This window comes from Gorilla gorilla, chromosome 14 (assembly GCF_029281585.2).
Source record: "Gorilla gorilla gorilla isolate KB3781 chromosome 14, NHGRI_mGorGor1-v2.1_pri, whole genome shotgun sequence".
In the NCBI taxonomy this organism is placed as follows: Eukaryota; Metazoa; Chordata; class Mammalia; order Primates; family Hominidae; genus Gorilla; species Gorilla gorilla.
The window spans coordinates 42,712,483-42,735,116 of NC_073238.2; the positions used below are offsets into that span (position 1 = coordinate 42,712,483).

Genomic DNA, 22,634 nt, shown 5'->3' on the forward strand with positions numbered 1-22,634 from the left:
CAAGCAACCAAAGAATTAATTCAAGAGGCAGAGGCACAGATTTGTAGTTTTTGCACTATATAATAGTACAAATATTGTATTTTATATTATTTTCTCTTAAAACATACAAATATGATACAATACAATTTATTTTAATAAAATGCCAACCAATATAGTACAACAAAATGAATTCAATACATTAAGATGCAATACATTACAACATTAAAATCCCACATAAGAACAGCAGTACCCCCAAGGCCCCCAGTGAGTACAGTATATCTCTAATGAAGTAGTCAGTCAGTCCTGCTGATGTGTATACATTCTAGTTAGGAGGGTACTGGATTGGTAGCTAAAGCTTCCAAGGTAAAAAATAAAAACAACTCCTAATGTCTTTCCCACCCTCCCAAGTCATTCCTTTCCCCTCTTGTTGGAAATCCTGGAACAGAAATCAAAAGAGTTTTGGCATAACTGACACGTTCTCTGTCACTGTCTTCAATTATACAGTATGAGCTTTCTCTGCCCATTTTCGATTTCCTCATCTTAGTGTACTAAAACTGTGAAGGCAGCTTAGGAGTGATGACAATGCTACAAAGATGATACATTGCAATGGCCTTAATTCCATGTCCCTGCAGGGTTCTGCCATGTCCCAAAACCTTTCCCTTTTGAGTCCTGCAGGGCAACTCTCAGGATTAGCATTTGTTAAAGCAATTTAGAAATCCCAGGTTAAAATGTATATTATCATATAACTTTTATAACATTGTTGAAGTAGTATATCATGGCAGGGTTACTATCTGTTAGGAGAAACAGATTTCTCAATAAATTTTGATTTCTATAGCTTATCATTAGTCTTCTCATTTTATAAAAAATGAAATCTGAAGGCAAAAAAGTGTGCTGAAGGAAGCGCTCTGATGTACAAAAACTTCTTCAAACTAGTGTAGAATGAATGATAGCAATGATCCTTTTGCCTCTTTGAGCATGTCTTTCCTATCTTATCTTGCCCACTACGCAGAACGTTACGATATTTCTGTTTTTGCATTGGGTGCTATCTGCCAAACAGCTTTTCCTAATTGAAAATGCAGTCCTGTTTAAAACCTTTGATTTATGACTACTTGTACATGCTTGCTCATTACAATTTTGACATTTTTTACATAGTAAAGACCCCAAACATATCAGTGAAACATGACAAGATCATAAAGAACAGTATCATATTATTATTTAGTCTCTTTTACAGTGGCAAGCCAATTTTGAAATATCTCATTTAAAGCTCAGACCCAATTCACTGAGTTATGCCTTTAATAGCTTCCTCAGCACACTTACTATTTCCCGTGCATTAAATATGATAAAATAATCTATCACTGCCCATTGGTCTTGTAAAAAGGAAGTCTGAATATAGGGCCCACAACACTAAAATTGTTTTTCTAGCTACGAAGTATAGCATCATCAACACAGACACGATTTGGACTCCCTGACAGGTGGATTGGAAAACGATGTTTAAAGAGAAGAGAACATTTTAACATAAATGTCATTAAGAATCCCAAAGGCCTTATTTGTACTACACAAACTTCAGATGATAGAAGCAGCAAAAAGGCTGCAGAACGTACATGGGACTCTCAATTAAATACAAGGTTCACATAAACACTCTGAAATATACAGTAATATGCATTTTTCTTTGTACCCATTTCTGAAAAATGTTCTACGTTAAAAGTCTCACTTTTGGCTAGTTTCTAAATGACCAATCAACCCAGGAATCATATTTTGTCAATTCTTACTTTATACATTATAATAATCTATTTTGATGTTTTGAATAAGGGAGGTGCGTTGAACCCATATTTCAAAACCTAAGTTACTTGATGGAAGTAGGTAGTGGCTTTCCAAAATTTAACAGTGTAGCTGATCCCTTCAAATTGAGAAAATCAGAATTAACAGACATTTCTGCTGGTTATCAGTAGCCAAAGATAGCTGCCCACCAGGTTCTTTCACTTTTCAGTGTTATGGCCCCAGAGATCTGCCAGGTCACATAAATACACAGCTTCTATCCTCCGTTTGGAATGGGGACTGAGGAACCAGCCTCACACCCCCTATTCCATTTCAATTATTCCCCATTTTAGGCTCCTTTTGTCTTCTTTTTTTTTTTCTCCCCCCTCCGTTATCTTCACCTCCCTTCATACCCCAGGGTAACATACCCCTAGGGTAACTAATAAAAAACAAAACCCACCCAAAAGTTTCTTTAAAAAAAAAAAAAAAAGACTCTCCGGAAGGATTAATTACACAGTGAACAACTAATACTCTATGGAATTCTTAAACTCATCTCTTGGAAGTTCTTAAAATCATCTTTTGTAAATACTAACATCCTCCCCTCCCCACAAAAATTGCAAACGGGGGAAGGAAATGGTAGGTTCTGCATGTCCAATTCACCATTTTGTTTTCATAAAGATCCCTCAATCATTCTGTTTGCTTTTTTAATGTTAGCAACTATTAAGGCCCCCATGTTCTATGGTGTTAAGGCATTGTTTCCTGAAGGAACACACTAACTTATAATGAACAAAGACGCCAGGCCAAAGAGCCATAGGTAAAATTTCAAGATACAATTGATTTTTCTTTCCTTTGGGCTGACAACTTCCAGGTTACTAATTGTTTTCAGAGCATTTGGGGCTCCATAAAACTGGCATTCTGGGGAAATGCTATTGTTTACTCTTTCACGTTTGACAAAAGCAATTCCCACGTGAAAGACAAGTTTAGCCGTGGGACAGAATCTGTTACCTAAAGGAGGAAACAGTCTGGTGAGTTCCCAAGCTTGAGAAGTTGTCATATTGTCACCTCCTATTGAACTGCCCAGCCACTGTGTTTCTCAGCCATGGCTATTTTGGTCATTATAGTTTTTTTTTTTTAAATAGTTTACGCAAGTCACATATAATGATCAATCATAAATAAAAACAACAGAACAATGCATATTAAATTGGTGAAAAAGTCATTTTCCCTCAAACGCAAGCTTAAAACAAGGGATTACAACTTCTCTTGATTTAAAACTGGTGTGTATTTTTTAAATGACTTTGAATTCTGCTTCTGTAGTTTTGCCGCTTCTTAATCCCCATAAAAATCCTATTGACATTTGCCTATGAGGAAAGTGGACTTTTTTAAAGGGCAAATTTTAAATTTACATTTAGAAGAATGCATTAAATCTCTGGTTACAATAGCCTTTATTTCCTTGATAAATTGATTGTGGTACACCTTTGAATGCTGTCATTTTAACATGATGAAGTTCCTTAAAATAATAACCAGAGGACAGGAATATTTAAAATTAAGGCATGATCCACTTTCTTTCAGCTGCCATCAATAGCTGTGCGGTGCAGTCAGAGACAGCAAGGAGCAAACCCTTTGCTAGGCTAGTCTACTGTGGCACTAACTGCATAATTACCTGGATCGCATGAGAGGAGGGAGGGGATGTTGATTTGGATGGACTCTTATAATTCACACTGCGATAAACCTTTACTATCTCTGAATTACACCAACATCTTGCACCCCTGGGGCCCATTTTAGAAGCTCCAGTTCAAGATTAATGTGCTTAACGTAAAAAAAAAAAAAAGCATTTTCAAATAAATAAGCATTATAACTTGCTATCCAGGTGCTATTTACAAATCAAGAGCAGATGAAATAGTCCCAAATAAAACCAGGCAGAAGTCCAACAGAGTCTCAAATTCAACTGTACTCATTCTGAGCTGGAAAATTAACTTATTCGTGTCCATCTTTGGCAGAAACCAGCATTTGTTTAAATTATTCAGTTTGTGCAGCTTCAACACTTAAAAATAAAAAGAGGTTGGCATCAAAATGGAAGGAAAGGATCATCCCAAGTTGTTGTTTATCAGGCAGGAGAAAACAGCAAGAGCAACAAACACAGAGAAGGCAGTGCAGGGATCCTCCAAATCCAAACGTGCACCAAGTCGGCCCCCCGGAGCAGCCCCCTCGGCCTGAATGGGGGGCCCAGAGCTGGGGCCTGGGGGTCTCATTATTACTGCTATCATCTCCGAACTCATTTTGGGAGGAGCATCTCCTCTGAGCCTGAAAGTTAGCAACAGTGACAATAAATCAAGATGATATGAGACAACTGTTACTTTTTAATGAGTCCTTTAATGTTTTACATTACTTTGTGTGGTACAATCATTCCTTGTGCTTTTAAATTTGGAGATCCGAGAGAAAACAGCCTTTTTGTTGCAGTGCTCACCTCTGATTGTAATTTCTTTCTTCTGGAGGATTTCTTCCCCTGTGTATACATTCCTGGCTCTGCAGGCATAGGTGCCTGAATCTTCCAGGGAAACATTCAAGATGGTAAGATTAAGAGTGATGGAGTGCTCCTTAGTGATGGCCATTTTTTGCTTGCTAATACTGTAGTGCATTGTTCTGTTATTAACTGTCCGCAGTAAAATCCAAGTAACGTCTCTGTATAAGAACTTGTTAACTGTGCAAGACAGTTTCAGGTCCTCTCCTTCTGTCGGCATTTTTTCCAAGTTAACATGAAACCCATTTGGCACATCTATAAAATAAGAATAAAGAACTTCAGTTCACAGAAAAATCAGTGTCTTTTAATGAGATATTCAAAGATCTTAAGAATTGTTCGTGCACAAATTCTCTCAGCATCCGCATTAAAAACGATGAGTATTTGGGGTAAATGAGCAAACACAGCAGGTGGGAATCAACTAAGTTCATTCCATCAGAAGTGAGGTAGGAAATGCAAAACAGAACAGTTATTAGGATGGCATTTTCTCCTGATTCACGTGAAGTTGCTCTTCAAAGTGGCATGTTTTCTCCAACTTGGGTGTTAACTTTATTTCCCTTTTTTTTTTTTTTGAGTCAGGGTCTCGCTCTGTTGCCCAGGCTGGAGTGCTGTGGCATGATCTCAGCTCACTGCAACCTCCACCTCCAGGGTTCAAGCGATTCTCCTGCCTCAGCTTCTAGAGTAGCTGGAATTACAGGCATGCACCACCACGCTGGGCTAATTTTTGTACTTTTTGGTGGGGGTGAGATTTCACCATGTTGGCCAGGCTGATCTCAAATTACTGGCCTCAGGTGATCCATGCTCCTCGGCCTCCCAAAGTGCTGGGATTACAGGCATGAGCCACTTCACCCGGCCTCATTTCCTATTTTTAAAATCATGTACAGTATTCCTACTGGCAAGTGACACTGGCAAGTGGGCAAAATAGTGAAGTAACATAAGAGCAATTCGTCCTAAAAAACAAAGGCACACTTACGGTCAAACTTATCCAAAATAGTTTGCGAACAAGTGAGAATAGGAAGTCCTAGGTAAAGTGCCAATCAATTCCACTTTAGTCCTAGACTTCTGCAGTGAGAAGCAACTGTTATTCACTATCCTCCTCCTGCTCCTGTCCCAGATTACTTGCCCTGGTCCAGCAAAGACCACAGTGGGCCAGTGGCACAGTGGGCCAGAGAGGAACCCGCTGACTTACTCAGGACTTCTTTTTTGGGGATGGTTCTATTCAGACCTGAGAGAGCAAAGATTTCTTCTGAAAATGCGGACAACTAATCTGGAAGAGTTGCCAGATTCTAAAATGGGGGTGATAGAGGGGTAAAGAGAATAATTTTAAAAATCAAATTTACTCTCAAACATATTCTAAACATGTTCTGAAGGTGGCTATGTCATTAAAAGCCATTTTTTCCAATATCAATTCCCAGCTAATCTTTGTGAAAAGAAGATAAGTCTTGGGACCCCAAAATCACTAAGCTAAAGGGAATAGTCAAGTTGAGAACTGCTTACGACAAACCTGCCTCCCATTCTCTTCAAAGTCATCCCTCTGCTCTCTGAGACAAATGCATACCTTATTGCCTCCTTTGGAAAGGCTAATCAGAAACTCAAAAGAATGCAACCATTTGTCTCTCACCTATCTATGACGTGGAAGCCTCCTCCCCACTTCGAGTTGTCCTGCCTTTCCAGGCGGAACCAGTGTACATCTTACATATATTGATTGATGTCTCATGTCTCCTTGAAATGTATAAAACCAAGCTGTACCTCAATCGCCACCTTGGGCACATATTGTCAGGACCTCCTGAGGCTGTGTCACAGACATGTGTCCTTAACTTTGTCAAAATAAACTTCCTAAATTGACTGAGACCTGTCTCAGATATTTTGGGCACCTTCATCTCCATCTCCCAGGTGTCTCTGTCAACACCCCATGAGCTCTTCCCCTCCGCATGCCTAACCTGGGCCATCAGTTCACTTTGGGGCTGAGAATTTCTTAGTATCATTTTGGCCCAGTCTCACGGGAGGATTTTAAAAAGTCTGCCGGCCCTGAACTGACCCGCTCTCAAAACCTTCCCATTGCTTATTACTAGTGGTGTATCTGCATTTGAGCAAAGAATTTGGGCCAACATCTTACAAAGTGCTTTGAAGATGAAAAGCATTATGTTATGCTATTATTATTATTATACTTTGCACACAAAGCTATAAAGAAACCTTTAAACGTTAAGGGGACAATAGTCCAAAATTAGATATCATATCAACTCTTTCCTAAATCTCACTTTGCTTGTTTTTCTGATTTTTCTGAGCTTTGGCTTTATTATAAAGTGTCACGTCTGAAGAAATGCCAAAGTATTCATTTGGAACCTGGGAGCAGGGCGTAACAGTGGCTTACGAAGCCGTCAGTGGCTGAGGAGAGAGGATACCAGTGGAGGTTTTCCTGCTTTTAAAATGAAAATCTAAGAATGTGCCAGAAGATGCAGGAGGGGCAGCTGACAGTCACTTTTAAGATAACAATAAGGTGTCAGAAATAGTTGCTCTAATTCAGCATCTTTTTATATTTGGGCCATTTTCCAAGCATGAGGAGTAAAACATCAGCCATCAACTTTTACACAGATAGTAGAGCAGAGGTATTGTGCACTGGTTGCAATCAACTCTTACAAGACCACAGACTTTCCATTTATGAGCTCTCATCCTGGTAGTTAGAACCCAAGTGAGCCCAAGTAACACCATTGAGATCGTGTAGAGAGTTTCTATTTACTTTAGTGATTTGAAACTTCCTGTGGAAATAGCTCACAGGTTTCCTGATGGAAGATTTTGTTTATCTTTGCCAAGCACCACCAGGAATCTCAAAATAAAATGCATTTAGTGACATTGGGAAACCAGGGAGATAAGGCAGTGCTGTTCCTGTTTCACCCTCAGTAATTGCTAACACACCCATAGTCATGCTGAGTGCCAGCAAAACAGCAAAAACACACACATAGGAAAAGCAAAGAACCAAATTCGTTTTGAGGCCTGTTTCGTATATAGGGGACATGGTCACTGAAGCTAATTTGTTATGTTATCAGACAGCCTTTTAGAAATGACTATCTCTCAGTCTCACCCCTTTGGTATTCTCTTTTGATCCATGGAAGATGATAAATAAAAATCCCAGAGGGATTTTTCTCCTTAATTCATGTTGACTTTTTTTTTAGTCTGAGTACAAAAACAGACCCAAGAAAGAATTGCCTTCTAACCCTCAAAGTGAAAACAAGAAATCTTCCCACACTTAAGTATCTGTGGCGAATTCAGCACAGTCATCATCATTACCAAATAATACTCATCCATCTAACATATTATCACATCCATGGCATCTTATGAGGTGTCATGGAGAAGAATCAACCCTTGCTCAGAAGAGGCATTCAACCCAGGGTTAGATGAAAGTGTCATCTATTTATAAAGGTGCATACTTGGGGGTAGATATTTCAACTCAATTGGATCAGGCATGTGCATTAAGTTCATGAAAGGGACAAGCATAGGAATTTAAAAGGACGCCAGGGATCTCATTTGTTGGGTAAAAATAAAGAAGGCTCTACTGCCACTGAAGAGTGGAAATATTATTTAAAAAGAGAGTGAATGGTTACCAGGAAGTTCTGCTTGTTTCAAGTGGATGCTATGTACAAGTGTGTGCCAAAGTTTGGAGTCGAAGCGGTCAAGGATTCTAATGGCCACAGTTTACCATTTTCATCAATTTGGAAGGCAACTCAAAAAAATTTTTGTGTTTGTTTTTGTTGTTGTTGTTGTTGTTTTGAGGCAGGGTCTCGCTCTGTCACTCAGGCTGGAGCGTGGTGGTGCCATCATGGCTCACTGCAGCCTCGACCTCCTGGGCTCAAGTGATCTTCCCACTTCAGCCTCCCAAGTAGGTGGGAATACAGGCACGTGCCACCAGGCCTAGCTAGTTTTTGTATTTTTTGTAGAGACAGGATTTTGCCATGTTTCCCAGGCTGGTCTCAAACTCTTGTGCTCAAGCAATCTTCCCATCTCAGCCTCCCAAAGTGCTGGGATGACAGGCGTGAGCCATTGTGCTTGGCCCCAAGTAACTGTATTTTAAAGAAGGGGCAACAGGATTGAAATGAGGACCAGTAAAGATCCAAATCTAGATAAGAAGAGCGTTAAAATTTTAGACAGGCACTTTTAAAGCATTACCCTCACTGAGTCAAGTATAAACACTGAACAAATATATGTTCATTTTTTTCAAAAAATAAACATATGAGGTACAACATTCCTGAGTCTTTACTCTCATCTCTAGTGACAAAGATTTGAGTGAGAGAAAGATAATAATTATTTAAAAACTAATAATGAACGTAAGCAAGTTAACCTAATATCACAATCAAAACCAGAACTTTTCAGGACTGGTAGAAAAGGATTAAGGGAAAGTATATTCCAGGCAATGAGGGCTTGGTTGACTGGACTTGTGTCAGTTTTAAGATTAAAGCTCTTGAATTTCTAGAGGAAAAGAACTGTGAGCTTCAAGCAGGTATGTCTGAATCGAATTCTCATTTTGTATGGATAAGCCTTGGGATCTAGAAGAGGTTTCCACCCCGCCATGGTTATACATTGTACAATATGGTGAGAGGTAGGAGGGAATTTCTGCCTGAATTCAGCAGGAGATCACCTTTATCAACTTGGGCCCTTTCAGCAACAACACCATGGGTAGAAATATGATGCAGCGATGAGACTCTGGGCTAGCCAGATGTTGGTGCTGTGACTAATGCTAGGCATCAGTTGGCTTTCACTGGGAACAGTGATTAATAAGGAAGTGAGCATGATGTTCCCCTCTTCTCTTAGCACATCCTCTTCCAGTACTGCCCTCAGACCCAGGCAAGAAGGATCCCTGTCGCAGCTCTGTTCTGGTCGCAGCTCTTCCCACAATGTGAAGAGTTTATGGGGCCAAGTGAGCGTGCCTACCGACAGCCTGTGTCACTCCATTCCTATATCATGATCCAGGTCCCTGGGATCTCAGAATTCCCTATAAGGCTGATTTAAATCTGCTTCTAGGTTGGCTCTTCCCTAGGTCTGGCCTCCTGAGATCAGACTGCTTGTCAGTATTCACACCTTTGGGTCTGTCCAGGCAGTGGCCAAAGGAGACTATCTGTGAGGGGCATGGGGAGAGCTTAGATGTGTGGGCTGGGAGACACCACACATGGTGCATGGCCCCTTGCAGTGTGGACAGGGGAAGGGGCGGAGAGGGGAGGTGGGTGATTTAGTTTTTCTGCACAGCCAGGTGCTGCCACGATCTGCTCTGGAATCTGAGTAGTCTCAGAGCTCTAAATTGATCCTGACCTCTCAGGTCATCATGAAAGTATATTTGTCCATAGGGGGCTAAAAGGTATTTAATGGCTTGTTTGCTTGATGTAGAACTTGTCAGTAGTTAGACGTATGGTTTGTGGGCCTCCACTGGTACTCTTGTCTTGGCTCTGAAAATGTCAGGGCAAGTCTGTTTTCTTCTCTCCACCTATTCAAATCCCACCTTCTCTCTTCCTGTTCAGGTCCTGCTTCTTTCCCAGAGGCTTACAGCTGCACTGTCCAATATGGTACCTGTGAGCCACATGTGGCTTTTGAGCACTTGAAATGTGGCTACTGTGTCAGAGGAACTGAAGCATATTCAGTTTATTTGATTTTATTTAAATTGATTTAAGTGTAAAAACTGAAGCAGTGTAATATTTTTTAAAAATACTGATTACATATTGAAAGCACAATAGTTTGGATATATTGGGTTAAATAAAATTAATTTTACTTTTAAAAAAACGTGGTTACTAGAAAGTTTTAAATGGTATTTGTGGCTTATATCTCTATTGGACAGTGGTGGCTTTAGAAAGCAAGCTCATCTGTCACATTACCTCTGCACATAAATTTTGATACTAGGATATATGTAATTTGACATTTCTTGTTTGTTTCCTTGGTGTTAGAACCCTGTTCCTAGAAAGACAGGACTTCATTGATGTTCCTCCAAGTGCTCAGTGGAGTTGAACTGTACCATTTAACAGTGCTGATTAAACTGTTACAAAGTTATTGAATGTTAGAACAAAACAGGAATTTTTCAGTCTTTTGTATTCTAAATCAGACATACTACGACTATGGGTTGAGACAGTAACTTGTTTCCAACCAAATATAAAGGACAGTGCAAACCTTTGTATTTAATTAGTCCAAATCCCATTTGCTCATCTGGAAAATACAAGAGCTACGATGCAGAATAGCCTCTAGAATCCCTGCCAGCCCTGACGTTCTATGAGAATCTACTCAGGGATATCTCCCATGGCACAGCTTCTCTGGGGCTTGGCTAACTTGCCAGAGGCCCCTGTGATCTGACAACACATATGTGTCATGGAATTGGACATGTCTATTTCTTTCTGGAGAACTTTTGGCAATTTCTACAGCCTGCCCCGGGCAGTGAGAAGTTTCCAGAAAGTTGGCTTACTGCCCATGTTTCCTCTGAAATTGGGGGAGTGTGGAGCCAGGCAATTGTTTTTATACTTTGAGCTACTTACTTCCTTCCTGTACCCATTGAGGGACATAGGGAGTGCCATTTGTGTACCTTGGAGGTTTTTAAGATTTGCAGAGACCATCATATTTAAGGCTAAAAATTCTTAAATGCTATCAAAAAATAGCACATTAACTATTGTTAATAAAGCTCTGTTTCAGATTGCTACAGAGCCTCATTCCCCAAAAAGTCTAAATTACCTAAGTTGTGAAAAAATTAACCTTTTGGTTAAAACAAAAACAAAACCAAAAACGATGTCATCATATTATATGCATTATAATTGGTTTCCTTGATTGGTATTGAACTGCTATGTACCAGACCCTGTGCTAGGTGCTGAAGGGAATGAAAAAACGAGCATACAAGATTCCCAATTCACAATACAGTCTGGGAGGGAGACAAACACAAATAACTCTAAAAGAGAATTCAGGGAAATAACTCTTTAGGAGATCCGATGAGGTAGAATTCTATTCCTGAGAGCAAGGATGAAGGCACTCAAAGTTTGACAATTCTATGGAATTAAAAAAAAAATCACTCAAGCTATAAATGCACTAAAAGCAAACAAGACTGAAGAGAGAATGAAGTCACTAGGCTGTCTCTGGTTATAGGATGTGTGGCTTACCTGTGATATAAAAGCTTATGTTTCTTCCCACAGTCCCAACTTTATTGGAAGCTATGCAAATGTAGATTCCAGAAATTCTAGAGTCAGCCACAACCAAGGTGCTAGCCGTCTGCAAAAGAAAAGGAAACTTTAGCTAGCAACAGGACAAATAACTAATTGAACACCCCAAGCTACTTCTGAGGTTGAAATGATTCAGCTACTCCATTCATTCTGCAAAGAGAGTATTGCATAGGTGGTGGTTACCAGAAGGCTCTCCCCTTGCCGAGCCCCAACAAGAATGGAAAAATAACAGGAAAGCAGGTCCTCAGGAGACCGGGGCCTATGACATCCGACTCATATGAGGGTTTCAGGCTTATTTATCTCGTGCTGCTGGAGTAACAATTACAGACCTGAAGCTGAGATGTGGGACCGCACGTCCTACGCTATGAGGTGGTCAGTTCCACATCAATGAGAGGAACAGGTGAGGCTGAGGCCTTCCCTTTTGTTTGGGTGACCTGAGAGCATAGATGCCAGTTATAGCAGGAGCCTTCTCTGCTGTTTGGTTCTATAACAGGCATGTTAAGTGAGCAAGGACAGAAGAGAATGTTTGGCTGAAACTTTTTTTTTTTTTTAAGAAATGGGGTCTTGCTATGTTGCCCAGGCTGGCCTTGAACTTCTGGGCTCAAGCAGTTTTCCCGCTTTTGTCTCCCAAGTAGCTGGGACAACAGGCACATGCCACTGTACCTGGCTTGAAACTTTTTTTCTATGCTCAAATAATGTGGCATGCAGCACTGGATGGTCCTGAAGGAGACCGTGTGTGTGTGTGTGTGTGTGTGTGTGTGTAAATTACCTAATTTCTCTTAATAGATTAAGTATCTATTCCTAATCTAGAAGATGAAAATTTAAATTATGAATTAATGCAATTATATTGTTCCACTAGACTTTAGTGCTGTTATTTGACAACTTAGTCCCTAAAGAAACATTAGCTGTCAAAATTGCATGAACTTGAAAGCACTTTTCAAATTCTGATGTCTAAAAAGTAATGAAACAAAATTTTAGACAACTTAAAGACTTGCAGTCTTCCAAAGAAAAAAAATTGGCAATACGAAACAAATTGTTAAACATTCTTAAATTTAACCCAAGCTTGCATTAAAAAGTAGTGTATAATCTATATGAAAAAAATGAGAAAGCCAGTTTCTCATACTTAAAATTATGGAAAAGAAAAGTTAGTCCAGTTACTTATAAATCTTTGCAGCCTATCTCCTAGGACAAAAATAACTGGTTATGGGCTTTGAAATTGCAGAGGCTGTGCTAATGCTTCCAGACTAATGGAGTGTCCTAGCTGAAGTATAATGACAAGTGACTTACAGGCTAAAGTAATGTAAGGCTGAAATGTGACAGCTGACTTTCCAAGGTGGTGGACATACTCTACAAGTGGTTTGGCTGTAGGAGAGAGTCCTAACGTTTTCTTGAGTTTCTAAGTAATGTGCTAGGCACTTTAGTTGTGTTCTCTTATCCCATCTAATAAATTAAGGTATTTCTGTCTTTAATCTACAGATCAGGAAGACTTAAACACATGTTCCTAATGTTTTTAGCCAGCAAATTCATTGGTCCAAATTCTCTACAATTTTCACTGTGGTATAGTGAGTAGTACACAGTGCTTTCTCTTCTGCTTGTTGGAAGGATCTGCTTAATTACACCTACCCATATACTCCCTGTGTATTATTGAAATTATTGGTAATGAAAGTGTCTGCAATATGTGGCAGACAATTTAGCAGACATTTATTGAGTGATTATCAAGGCATTGCCCAGATGTTGTAAGAGAGACAGAGATGAATATGACACAGTCCCTCCCTTAACACTATCATTCTTTAAGGTGATAGAGAAGAATTTCCCTCCGTGAAGATCTTACAAAAATTATTCTCTCTTTTGCAAGGAAAGCGCATATGAAGGCAAATAATCCATGGGAAAGAGTATGAAAGAGAGCTCAGGTGTCCCTTTTCTTATTTTGATGATGAATCTTTTTAAGAGGTGGGACATAAAAAATTCTGAATAGCCATTTCCTTGTAATTGTTGTACCCACCCGTTTAGAGTCATGGAAGGAAATGGAAGTAGTTGGAAGAGAAGCTTGTAGGTGGCAACATGAAAGAACTGTTAGCTGGTGGAAGCTGGAAGACAGGAGAGATCGTCAAATATGACTCTGACTCCCTTACATTGTCTCAGGAAGCTTAGACCCTTCAAAGCAGTTTGCAAAAAATTCAGAAACAAGGAGCTCAGATGAAGCCTTTTTAAGCTGGGGTGTCAGCTCCAGCACTGTTTTTTTTATGAAGTTAGTTCTCAAGTGTTTATCCTAATGGGCCTCAGGAGAAACTTACTTAGATTCTCAGATTAATTGTTGCTCAGTAAATAAGTGAAAAACCCATTTCTGTTGGCTTGGGAGTGTTTGAAATTATGGACAGCATTTATCTGCATCTATGAGTCATGTTTGGGTTTTTATTTAAAAGATTTTTATTTCATTGAACTTAGAGCAACTGAGAACAAGAACTGGGTTTCGTGGCAAGGGAAAATCAATTCAGATGTATACATTTGCCACATTTAAGACCTGTGTAGGTAACCTGGGAATGGCCGTGGCCATTTTACAAGTCCCCAACAAATAGTCAAATAGGTCCAAATTTATGTATAATCAGAGAATAAAACTGAGGTGCCCCAAAGTGAAATGAATCCGGGTCACAGGATGGAGACAGAAATGTATTGAATTTTTCTTCTTTTGTGTGAATGACACCTTCCAAACAAGACACATTACTCGTAGTCAAGCCTGCCCCAGAAATCATGTCTCCAAAGCTTCTATTAAAATAGAAGCAGAAAACAACGTTGATGGGAGTTTACATTATTTCTTTGTTTCTGCGAACCTTTATGTATGCCTTACAATGCACCAGGCAGCATGCAAGGCACTTTACAGGAGTTGTCTCATTTAATCCTCCCTAAAACCCTGTGAGATGGGTATATTACCCTATTCTACAGGTAAGACAACTGAGGTTCCGAGAGATTAAATGATTCACCCAAAGATGCAAAGGACCACAGACAGGCCTGGGCAGAATTTATGCTCAGGTGTGTCTGCCTCCAGTGCCTATGCTCCTAATCTCTACACCAAATTGCTTCTCGCCTTGAGACTCTTTAAGTTGAATAACACAGATCTATTGGCAAAGTTCTGTCTACACCTTGAATTGAATTTTTCCTTGAGAATACTTCCTTTAATCAGCAGAGATGGGTAACATAAATTAAATACTACTACTATTTCCAGAAATACTAGTTTGCTTCTCTGATGACATTTTACATAAGCTGCAAGCTGCTTTTCAACTGCTGTAATGTTATGTGGTTTGAAAATATATTTGATAAATACAATGGTTATCACTAAAGAAGAAAAGTTAAAAATAAGGTGAAACATATCCTATGATCAGTTTTATTAAAATTTATCTCATTTCTAGAGTACTTCTCTTTCAGAGGATATATTTTTAAATTATAAATTCAAACATTTTCTCATTAAAAATAAAATTATTTGACAATTAAAGTTTAAACTTTATAGGGCCAGAGAAAGGAGCTCAGGTGCGAATTGTAGATCAGTGTAGTCTGGCTGGACTAGAAGGCAGCTTTGCATGGGACAGTGAGTTTCAATGTCTGAGTCTTCTGAATAAAGGAAAAAATCTGTTCCTCAGTGCTTATATCCAAATACTACGGTGTTAAGGGAAAAAAACGAAAATAGCATCACAATTGGGGCACGCAATATCAACTAAATACTTTCAAAGAGAAAGTAACCAAGAATTTGAGTTGTGCATTTGAAATTATAATCATTTATTCTATAAGGTATGCCAAAATAAATTCTGAAGGATATCTACTTGTATTAGTGCTATAATTAGTTTTCATTTTCCACAATTGAAAATAAATGAAAGAGGACTGAGGAAGAGAAAAAAGCAGAAGTGCTGAAATAAAATTAGACTATCAGGCCTGATGAGGCGGCTCAGGCCTGTAATGCCAGCACTTTGGAAGGCAGAGGTGAGTGGATCACCTGAGGTCAGGAGTTCAAGATCAGCCTGGCTAACAAGACGAAACCCTGTCTCTACTATAAATACAAAAATTAGCTGGGCATGGTGGCAGGCGCCTGTAGTCCCAGCTACTTGGGAGGTTGAGGCAGGAGAATCGCTTGAACATGAGAAGCGGAGGTTGCAGTGAGCCGAGATCATGCCAAAATAAATAAATAAATAAATAAATAAATAAATAAATAAATAAATAAAATTAGACTATCAAATTTTATATTAGTCTTAAAGGACTCATGCTTTCTACTCTTCATTTTTACTGCTTTTGCTTTTTGCGGTGCTTCCAGTTGCCTGGCCTGGCCCTCAAGGATTTACATGTTAGAGACAGATCCTTCAAGCCCATTCTCTAGGCTCTTTGGTATGACCCAGGAATGCTCATAAAACTATCAGCAAGTACTGTAAGTTTGGAGTTTTTCATGTTCCTTCCTTCCTTCCCCTTCACTAAGCATTAGTAATTCGTTACTACAATGTTGTTTGAACCTCACGGAATAGAATGGATGGGCTGATGTGTCATTCAGCCTAATTCCAGCACTCGTTTTTAAAAATCTATATATGGAACACTGATTTTAATCTCGGGATGTTTCTAATATAGCTTCCTTTCAAGTGTTTCACTGAGAAATAAAAGTAGATGTGTAAAGGTCATGGAAGAATCTAAAATTAACACAGGGTGGCACATTTGAGCCACCTGATGGGAAAACAGAACGTGAGATTTAGAAAAAATCGGGGTGTGTGTGGGAACTGAAACACAAGCTGTAATTCTGTGGTTAGGATTCTTGCTCCTGTCATGGATTTGTCTCATACAGGACACACTTCTCAAGGTACACTCAGAAGGATTTCAATGGAAATATTGCTAACACATTGAAATGGTAATGATTCTCCAACCTTACAGAATTAATGCTGTGATAACGTATTTCCTGTGTGTTTTTTCTAACACGGGGTTCCTTCTACTTCCTACTCCATATCTACAAACCTAACAGTTTGGCAACACCACTTAGACAATACGAAAGTGCACATTTGCTACTAGCAACTCCAGTTGATGACTCACTTTTCACAAATCTGGGCCAAAACTCTCCAATAAGGAAACCAAATTTTATTGTCCTCTATACCCTTCCTTAAGTTAAACAAAAAAATACAACAAAACAAAGAAAAAAAATCCAAGGTGCTCCAGCGTGAGTGTGATCGCTGCCCCACTGACCTGTGGAGTAGCATTGCTGGGCAGGCTACCATGTGACGGTGGCTAAAGGGATCACCGCAGTCTAAGCTGGGACTTTAATTTGCTTTCTAAAAATGTATAGAAAATAAAAACAGTTTTAATTGTGAAGGAAAAAGCACTGCATATAATTCAGAAACAGCAAAACTTCCATTTTGTCACCATCATATGACAGATACATTTTTTCACACCCACAAAAAGATATATTAGTAGATGCTAAAAGTAAAATTACTGAATTCTCCTAAATTCAAGATATGAACTCAATAATTTTATTTAAAGTCTAATATATTACAATTACAACTGCTAATGGGATATGTACCATATATATAGATATAAAATGTATCTATATATATAGAGAGAGAGACTTTGTTTAGTGTGAGTATTAAAAGTTTTTTCAGTGCAAACAATTGTTTAACAAAGTCTTCATTGTATATGATCACAATCAGTTTAGGGACTTGCATAAGGGTACATATGATATTCACTTTAATAAAGTAGTACTTGTATAGGGCTTTCTCATTATGTTATGTTATATTACTTTACGTTACGTTACGTTATTTATTTATTTACTTTTTGAGACAGAGTCTCACTCTGTCACCCAGGCTGGAGTGCAGTGGCACAATGTTGGCTCACTGCAACCTCCACCTCCTGGGTTCAAGCGATTCTTGTGCCTCAGCCTTCTGAGTAGCTGGGATTACCACTACGCCCGGCTAATTTTTGTACTGCTAGTAGAGACGGGGTTTTGCCATATTGGCCAGGCTGGTATTGAACTCCTGACCTCAGGTGATCCGCCCGCCACTTTGGTAGGTGATCGGCTTACCAAAGTGTGGGGATTACAGGCATGAGACACCGCGTCTGGCCTTCATTATGTTATTTCATTTCATCCTTGTAACAGGAAGTACTAGCTAAGGCAAGTATCATTAGTTCTGTTTTTTTTGGAGGAAAGACTCATGCTGAGAGAGGTGAGCTGGTTTGTATGTGGTTATACAGAGAGGAAGTGTCGTAGTTTGACTCCAGGGCTCCTGATGGCAGGTTGGGTAGCACAAGTGCAGAGGTCTATATTTAAAATCTTCTGCGTAACTGTAAAATTACCAGACAATAAATTTGTTTTAAACCTTCATGGAGAAAATCAGGGACATTCTTTTTTCATGGGCATGTTTTGATACTCCACTTCCACTGATTTTTATAGGTTTTTACATTATATATGGAGTCAAGTTGCCACTTCATGGTTTGGGTTAGCCAGAAACTTCACCTACCTTTCTCATTTTTCATTTCATTTCCTATTGTATATTTTTGTGGATAGGATACCAAAATAGCACTAGAAGTTACCACTGAAATTAAGCTTATAAATTCTTGTGTTAATATCCAGCAGTTAACAGTACATCCTCCTGACATGGTCAGGAAAAAGCAAAATGAATTGACACAACCAATGAATGGCATCTTGACATTTTTCTAGTACTTTGTGACAACTAATTTGCTGTTCACTGCTAATAAACTGAGGTAGTTTCCTTATTAAAAATATCTGAAGACCTGGTGTGGTGGCTCACGCCTGTAATCCCAGAACTTTGGGGGCCAAGGCAGGCGGATCACGAGGTCAGGAGTTCTAGATCAGCCTGGCCAACATGGTGAAACTCCGTCTCTACTAGAAATACAAAACTTAGCCAGGCATGATGGCGTGTGCCTGTAATCCCAGCTACTTGGGAGGCTGAGGCACAAAGAATCGCTTGAACCCGAGAGGCAGAGGTTGCCGTGAGCTGAGATTGGGCCACTGCACTCCAGCCTGAGCAACAGAGTGAGACTCTTTGTCTCAAAAAAAAAAAAAAAGAAAGAAAGAACAAATTAAACTTTCAAGTTTATATAACTTCCTCTAAGTATTTCATTAAACTGCTCTCTTATCAATAGCTATACATCATGGAATGTTTTAAAGTACTGCTTATTTCTGTTAGAGAAAAAAAGTTGTAAACCGCCTACAGCTACTGCTATAGTTATAAAAACTTCCTAAGTGTTTAATAAGAGACTATTGGTGTTATCATATAAGCTATTGCCACTCTGACTAATTTCTACAGTGGCTTACTTGGCTATAAGGGCATTAGGTTTTGCAAAGGAAAGACTTTGGTTTGAGTCTCTCATTTACACTTTTAAGCTGTCTTTGGGTTAATCGTCTTATCATCCCTGTTTTATCTTTAAAATGGAGATAACCACTCTCATCTGCCAAAGAATGATGGTGACATTAGCATATGTCAAAAAGTTTCATATAATGAAAATTATAGATGTTATTTGTTGTTATTGTTAAATCATACATGAGGAACGATGCCATCTACTTTGTCATCTTCAAGTGCAAAGTGTATGGCTGAATAGATGACATAAGCATACCCACACTCAAGCAGGCAGTGGAATCTGTATTAACAGTCTCTACTCCAAATCAAGAAATGTATGTGTAAACAGACATGTCAGCAAGGGGATACTTGATATGTTTTTTCTTTTTAAAAGAATCATGGCTGGGTGCAGTGACTCACGCCTGTAATCTCAGCACTTTGGGAGGCCGAGGCAGGTGGATCACCTGAGGTCAGGAGTTTGAGACCAACCTGGCCAATATGGTGAAACCCTGTCTCTACTAAAAATACAAAAATTAGCCAGGTGTGATGGCAGGTGCCTGTAATCCCAGCTACTTGGGAGGCTGAGACAGGAGAATCACTTGAATCCAGGAGGCAGAGGTTGCAGTGAGCCGATATCACGCCATTGCACTCCAGCCTGGGTGACAGAGTGAGACTCCATCTCAAAAAAAAAAAAAAGAAAAGAAAAGAATCACTATCCCTGTGCCAGACAATAGCAGATCTTTAAGTGTATTCTTTACTAATTCAACAGGAAAAAGCCACTAGGTCTGAGATCCACTGAGACTTGCCTAGCTGACAGGCTTGTTAGCTATTGCCAAGGTTCAGTGGGGGTTAGGGGAGTATAAAATGAATAGTGCGCTGATGAGGTCAAGGAATCTTGATATATTGTGTGTGTTTGCATATCCCCCTCAACTCAGGCTTTGCTCTTGCAGACAGAGGGAAATACATGATATTTCACAAAATAGAAACATTCAGTTTTAGCTCTAAGTCTTGCACTAGCTTTTGCTTACTGGGATTCCACTTTATGTACATCAGTGATTCTCAATCCCCGTTAGGTGCTGGAATCACCTGGGAAGATTTTACGAGCCCTAGGCTGCACTCCGGAGATTTGGATATAATAATAATTGGTAGAGTATTCTAATAGGCAGCCAGGACTGTGAACCACCAATGTGGACCAGTTTGATGTTCAAGTGGACAGTGCCATCTCTACCATTAGGAATGAGTACTCATTATGTTGGAACTGGTAGCTTGAGTAGTCTCTGTGTGTATCTCCATGAAGACATAGCTCAGATATTGTCTTTCTTCTCTCTGAATTTTTGTTTGAACATTTGAATTACTTCTGGTTCCAATAAACCTAGAATTGGGAGCTGAGAGTGTATTTGTGGAATAAATATCCCAGCGTGCATTTTTACAAACAATACCTTATTCTTTCCTTCTATTATTGCCATACGCTGAGTGATGCTCTCAATTCTGTTTCCCATGTTGCTGTCAGCATCCAGGATAAAGGACTCTTCATTATTGGAACAAAAGTCACACCTATTAAAAAAAAAAGTTATCACAATGTGGCTTTACAGCATGGTTCAGTCAATGGGGACAGGTGAAATGAAAACTTGGTGTAAGTCCTCAGATAACAAAGTCACAAATTTTATGTGAGTCTTCTTTTCCTTAGATTTTTTCCTATATCCATCCTCAAAACTTAAAAATAGCAAATATATTTGGCTGATACTTGAAAAAAGCCCCACACTAGTGTGTCACCATACATCCTTTTTGTTCTAAATGTTAATATTAAATAAAAATGCATAAATTAGAAAATTTAATATCTAGATTTTAGTTTTTAGTGGAAGTAACATTCAAACACGGAAAAAATGAAGTTATGTTAATGAATAAAAAACTCAAGGAAATCATACCATTTTATATCTATAAAAGGCTGGCTTTTAATCAGAATATGCAGTTGGATGGCTAAGTTTTTCCAGGGCTAATTAAGTGCATATGGAAATCAACATCATGAAACAGTTATTAAATTCAGTCTCTCTCTGCTCAAGTTTTGGGGAACTGTTCAAGCTCTCAGGCCTCAAGTGTTTCATTATAAAATAAAGGTGTTGATGTTATTTATCTTTGAGGACCATGAATTCTCTCTCTGTTTTAAACATTTCACCATTTTGCATTCTGACTTTCTGGACTAGAATTTTTTTGAGCAGAAAGCTTGCTGGTCTCTAATTTGCACATCTCTTGGGCAGATTCTACAGATTTTTTAAACCAAGAGGAATTTTATTATTATTATTATTATTATTATTATTATTAGAGACAGGGTCTCACTCTGTCACCTAGGCTAATGTGCAGTGGTGCAATCATAGGTCACTGCAGCCTCGAACCTCTGGGTTCAAGCAATCCTGCCACTTCAGCCTGCAGCTGGGATTATAGGCTAAGTGAAATTTTCAAGCTTCATTTCCAGAAAAAAATGAGTGGTTCATCTTTAGCAGCCAAGAGCAGGAATGACTTATGTGAGAGGAAAATGAGAGGCTAAAGTCAGTGAGAAAAAGGGGAAGACAGAAGGGAATGTGATCAGAAAAACGTTCTGTTACTATTCCTCCCTGGTCCTTGAGCTGAGAAGGAACTCCAGAGTGTTAAACTATCACATCTGCAGGGGTACTGGCCCTGTAACGTCCTCCTGCAGAATACTCACCACCTTTTAAGTGCTGACTTAATGGTTCTGAGTCCCCGCTGGGCCGACAGCTACAGGAGGACAGGGGACAAATCGACGTATTCACTCTGTCCCCATAGCTAAGCAGGGCCCGAGCATGCCGTCGGCGCCCCATAAACATTTGCACACATGCAGACAGGCACAAGGTACCCGAAGTTGTTTTTGCTAAGAGTTTCTACTTTCTTTAATTGTTTATTATTATCAAACACACCGATAAGTAGAGAGAATAGTGTGATACACCCCCATATACCCGCCACCCAGATTTCACAGTCATCAAGATTTTGTCACATTGGTTTCATCTATCCCTTTTTTTCCTTCTGTATTTTATTTATTTATTTATTTTAAAATTTTTCTAGCCTGGCCAAATGAAGGATTTCTGTATTTTAAAGCAAATCTCAGGCATCTTGTCATTTTAGCCCTATGTACTTCAGTGCGTCTCTCTAAAAAATGAGCAAATTTTTCCAATATAACCACAACACTACTTTTATACCTAAGAGGATTAGCAATAATTCCGTGGTGGTGTTTGCACCTAAACCGTATATCAGATTTCCCCAAATGTTTTTAAAGATGTCTGTCTTACAGTTAGATCACAAGATTTAAAATTTAAAAAGAATGAATAAAAGGTGACCATTCCTCAAGGAATTTCTGCAGTCTTTACCAGGTATAACCTTATAATAATCATGAGGTAAAATAAATGAACATTTTAATGCTTATTGATAAGTAAACTGAGCCAAAGAGAAATTATATACTTTCTCCTTTATTAGAAACATCTTAATGACGAAGTTCAAAAGTCATCATATGAGAGTCACTTTGCCTTATTTTTTCATTATCATATTCTCCATTTTCTAGACTATAACATCCCCACGTTAATCTTGTGTTAGACTTGCTATCTTTCACACACTCGTAGTACAGGTATGAGTGTGTATAATGTGCATATATACACATGTGTATAGCTAGATTAGACATGTGCATATGTACTTGGGATTGTGACATCAAACAGCTAAAGTTCTCTTGTATCTGGAAGACAAGCTTTTAGATTGTATTCCTTTTCCCCCAAAGCAAGGAAAAAGATCATGGAGACCTTAGTCAAAGATCTTAATTTCATACTCTTGGGCTTTAGGAAATGCAAATAAATATGTTAGAGTAAAGCAAGCCTGGGTGTTTCTCAAGGGAAATAC

The 22,634-nt window shown here is 39.0% G+C and overlaps 1 protein-coding gene across 5 annotated transcripts in view; it reads right to left on the reverse strand.

The window, feature by feature from the left end:
- The window catches only part of FLT1 (fms related receptor tyrosine kinase 1), a 194,464-nt gene that overhangs the window by 85,172 nt on the left and 86,658 nt on the right, over positions 1–22,634 (reverse strand). For 3 of the 5 annotated variants that reach the window (XM_031001276.3, XM_019039817.4, XM_055359731.2), the window contains exons 11-13: positions 20,177–20,291; positions 11,365–11,473; positions 4,199–4,507 (exon numbers count right to left, since the gene is read on the reverse strand). In XM_031001276.3, coding sequence (XP_030857136.1) covers positions 4,199–4,507; positions 11,365–11,473; positions 20,177–20,291 — 533 coding nt within the window. Of the gene's footprint in view, positions 1–40; positions 4,036–4,198; positions 4,508–11,364; positions 11,474–13,421; positions 13,512–20,176; positions 20,292–22,634 lie in introns of those variants that run through there. The other 2 variants (XM_055359732.2, XM_004054312.4) reach the window with 2 other exon arrangements.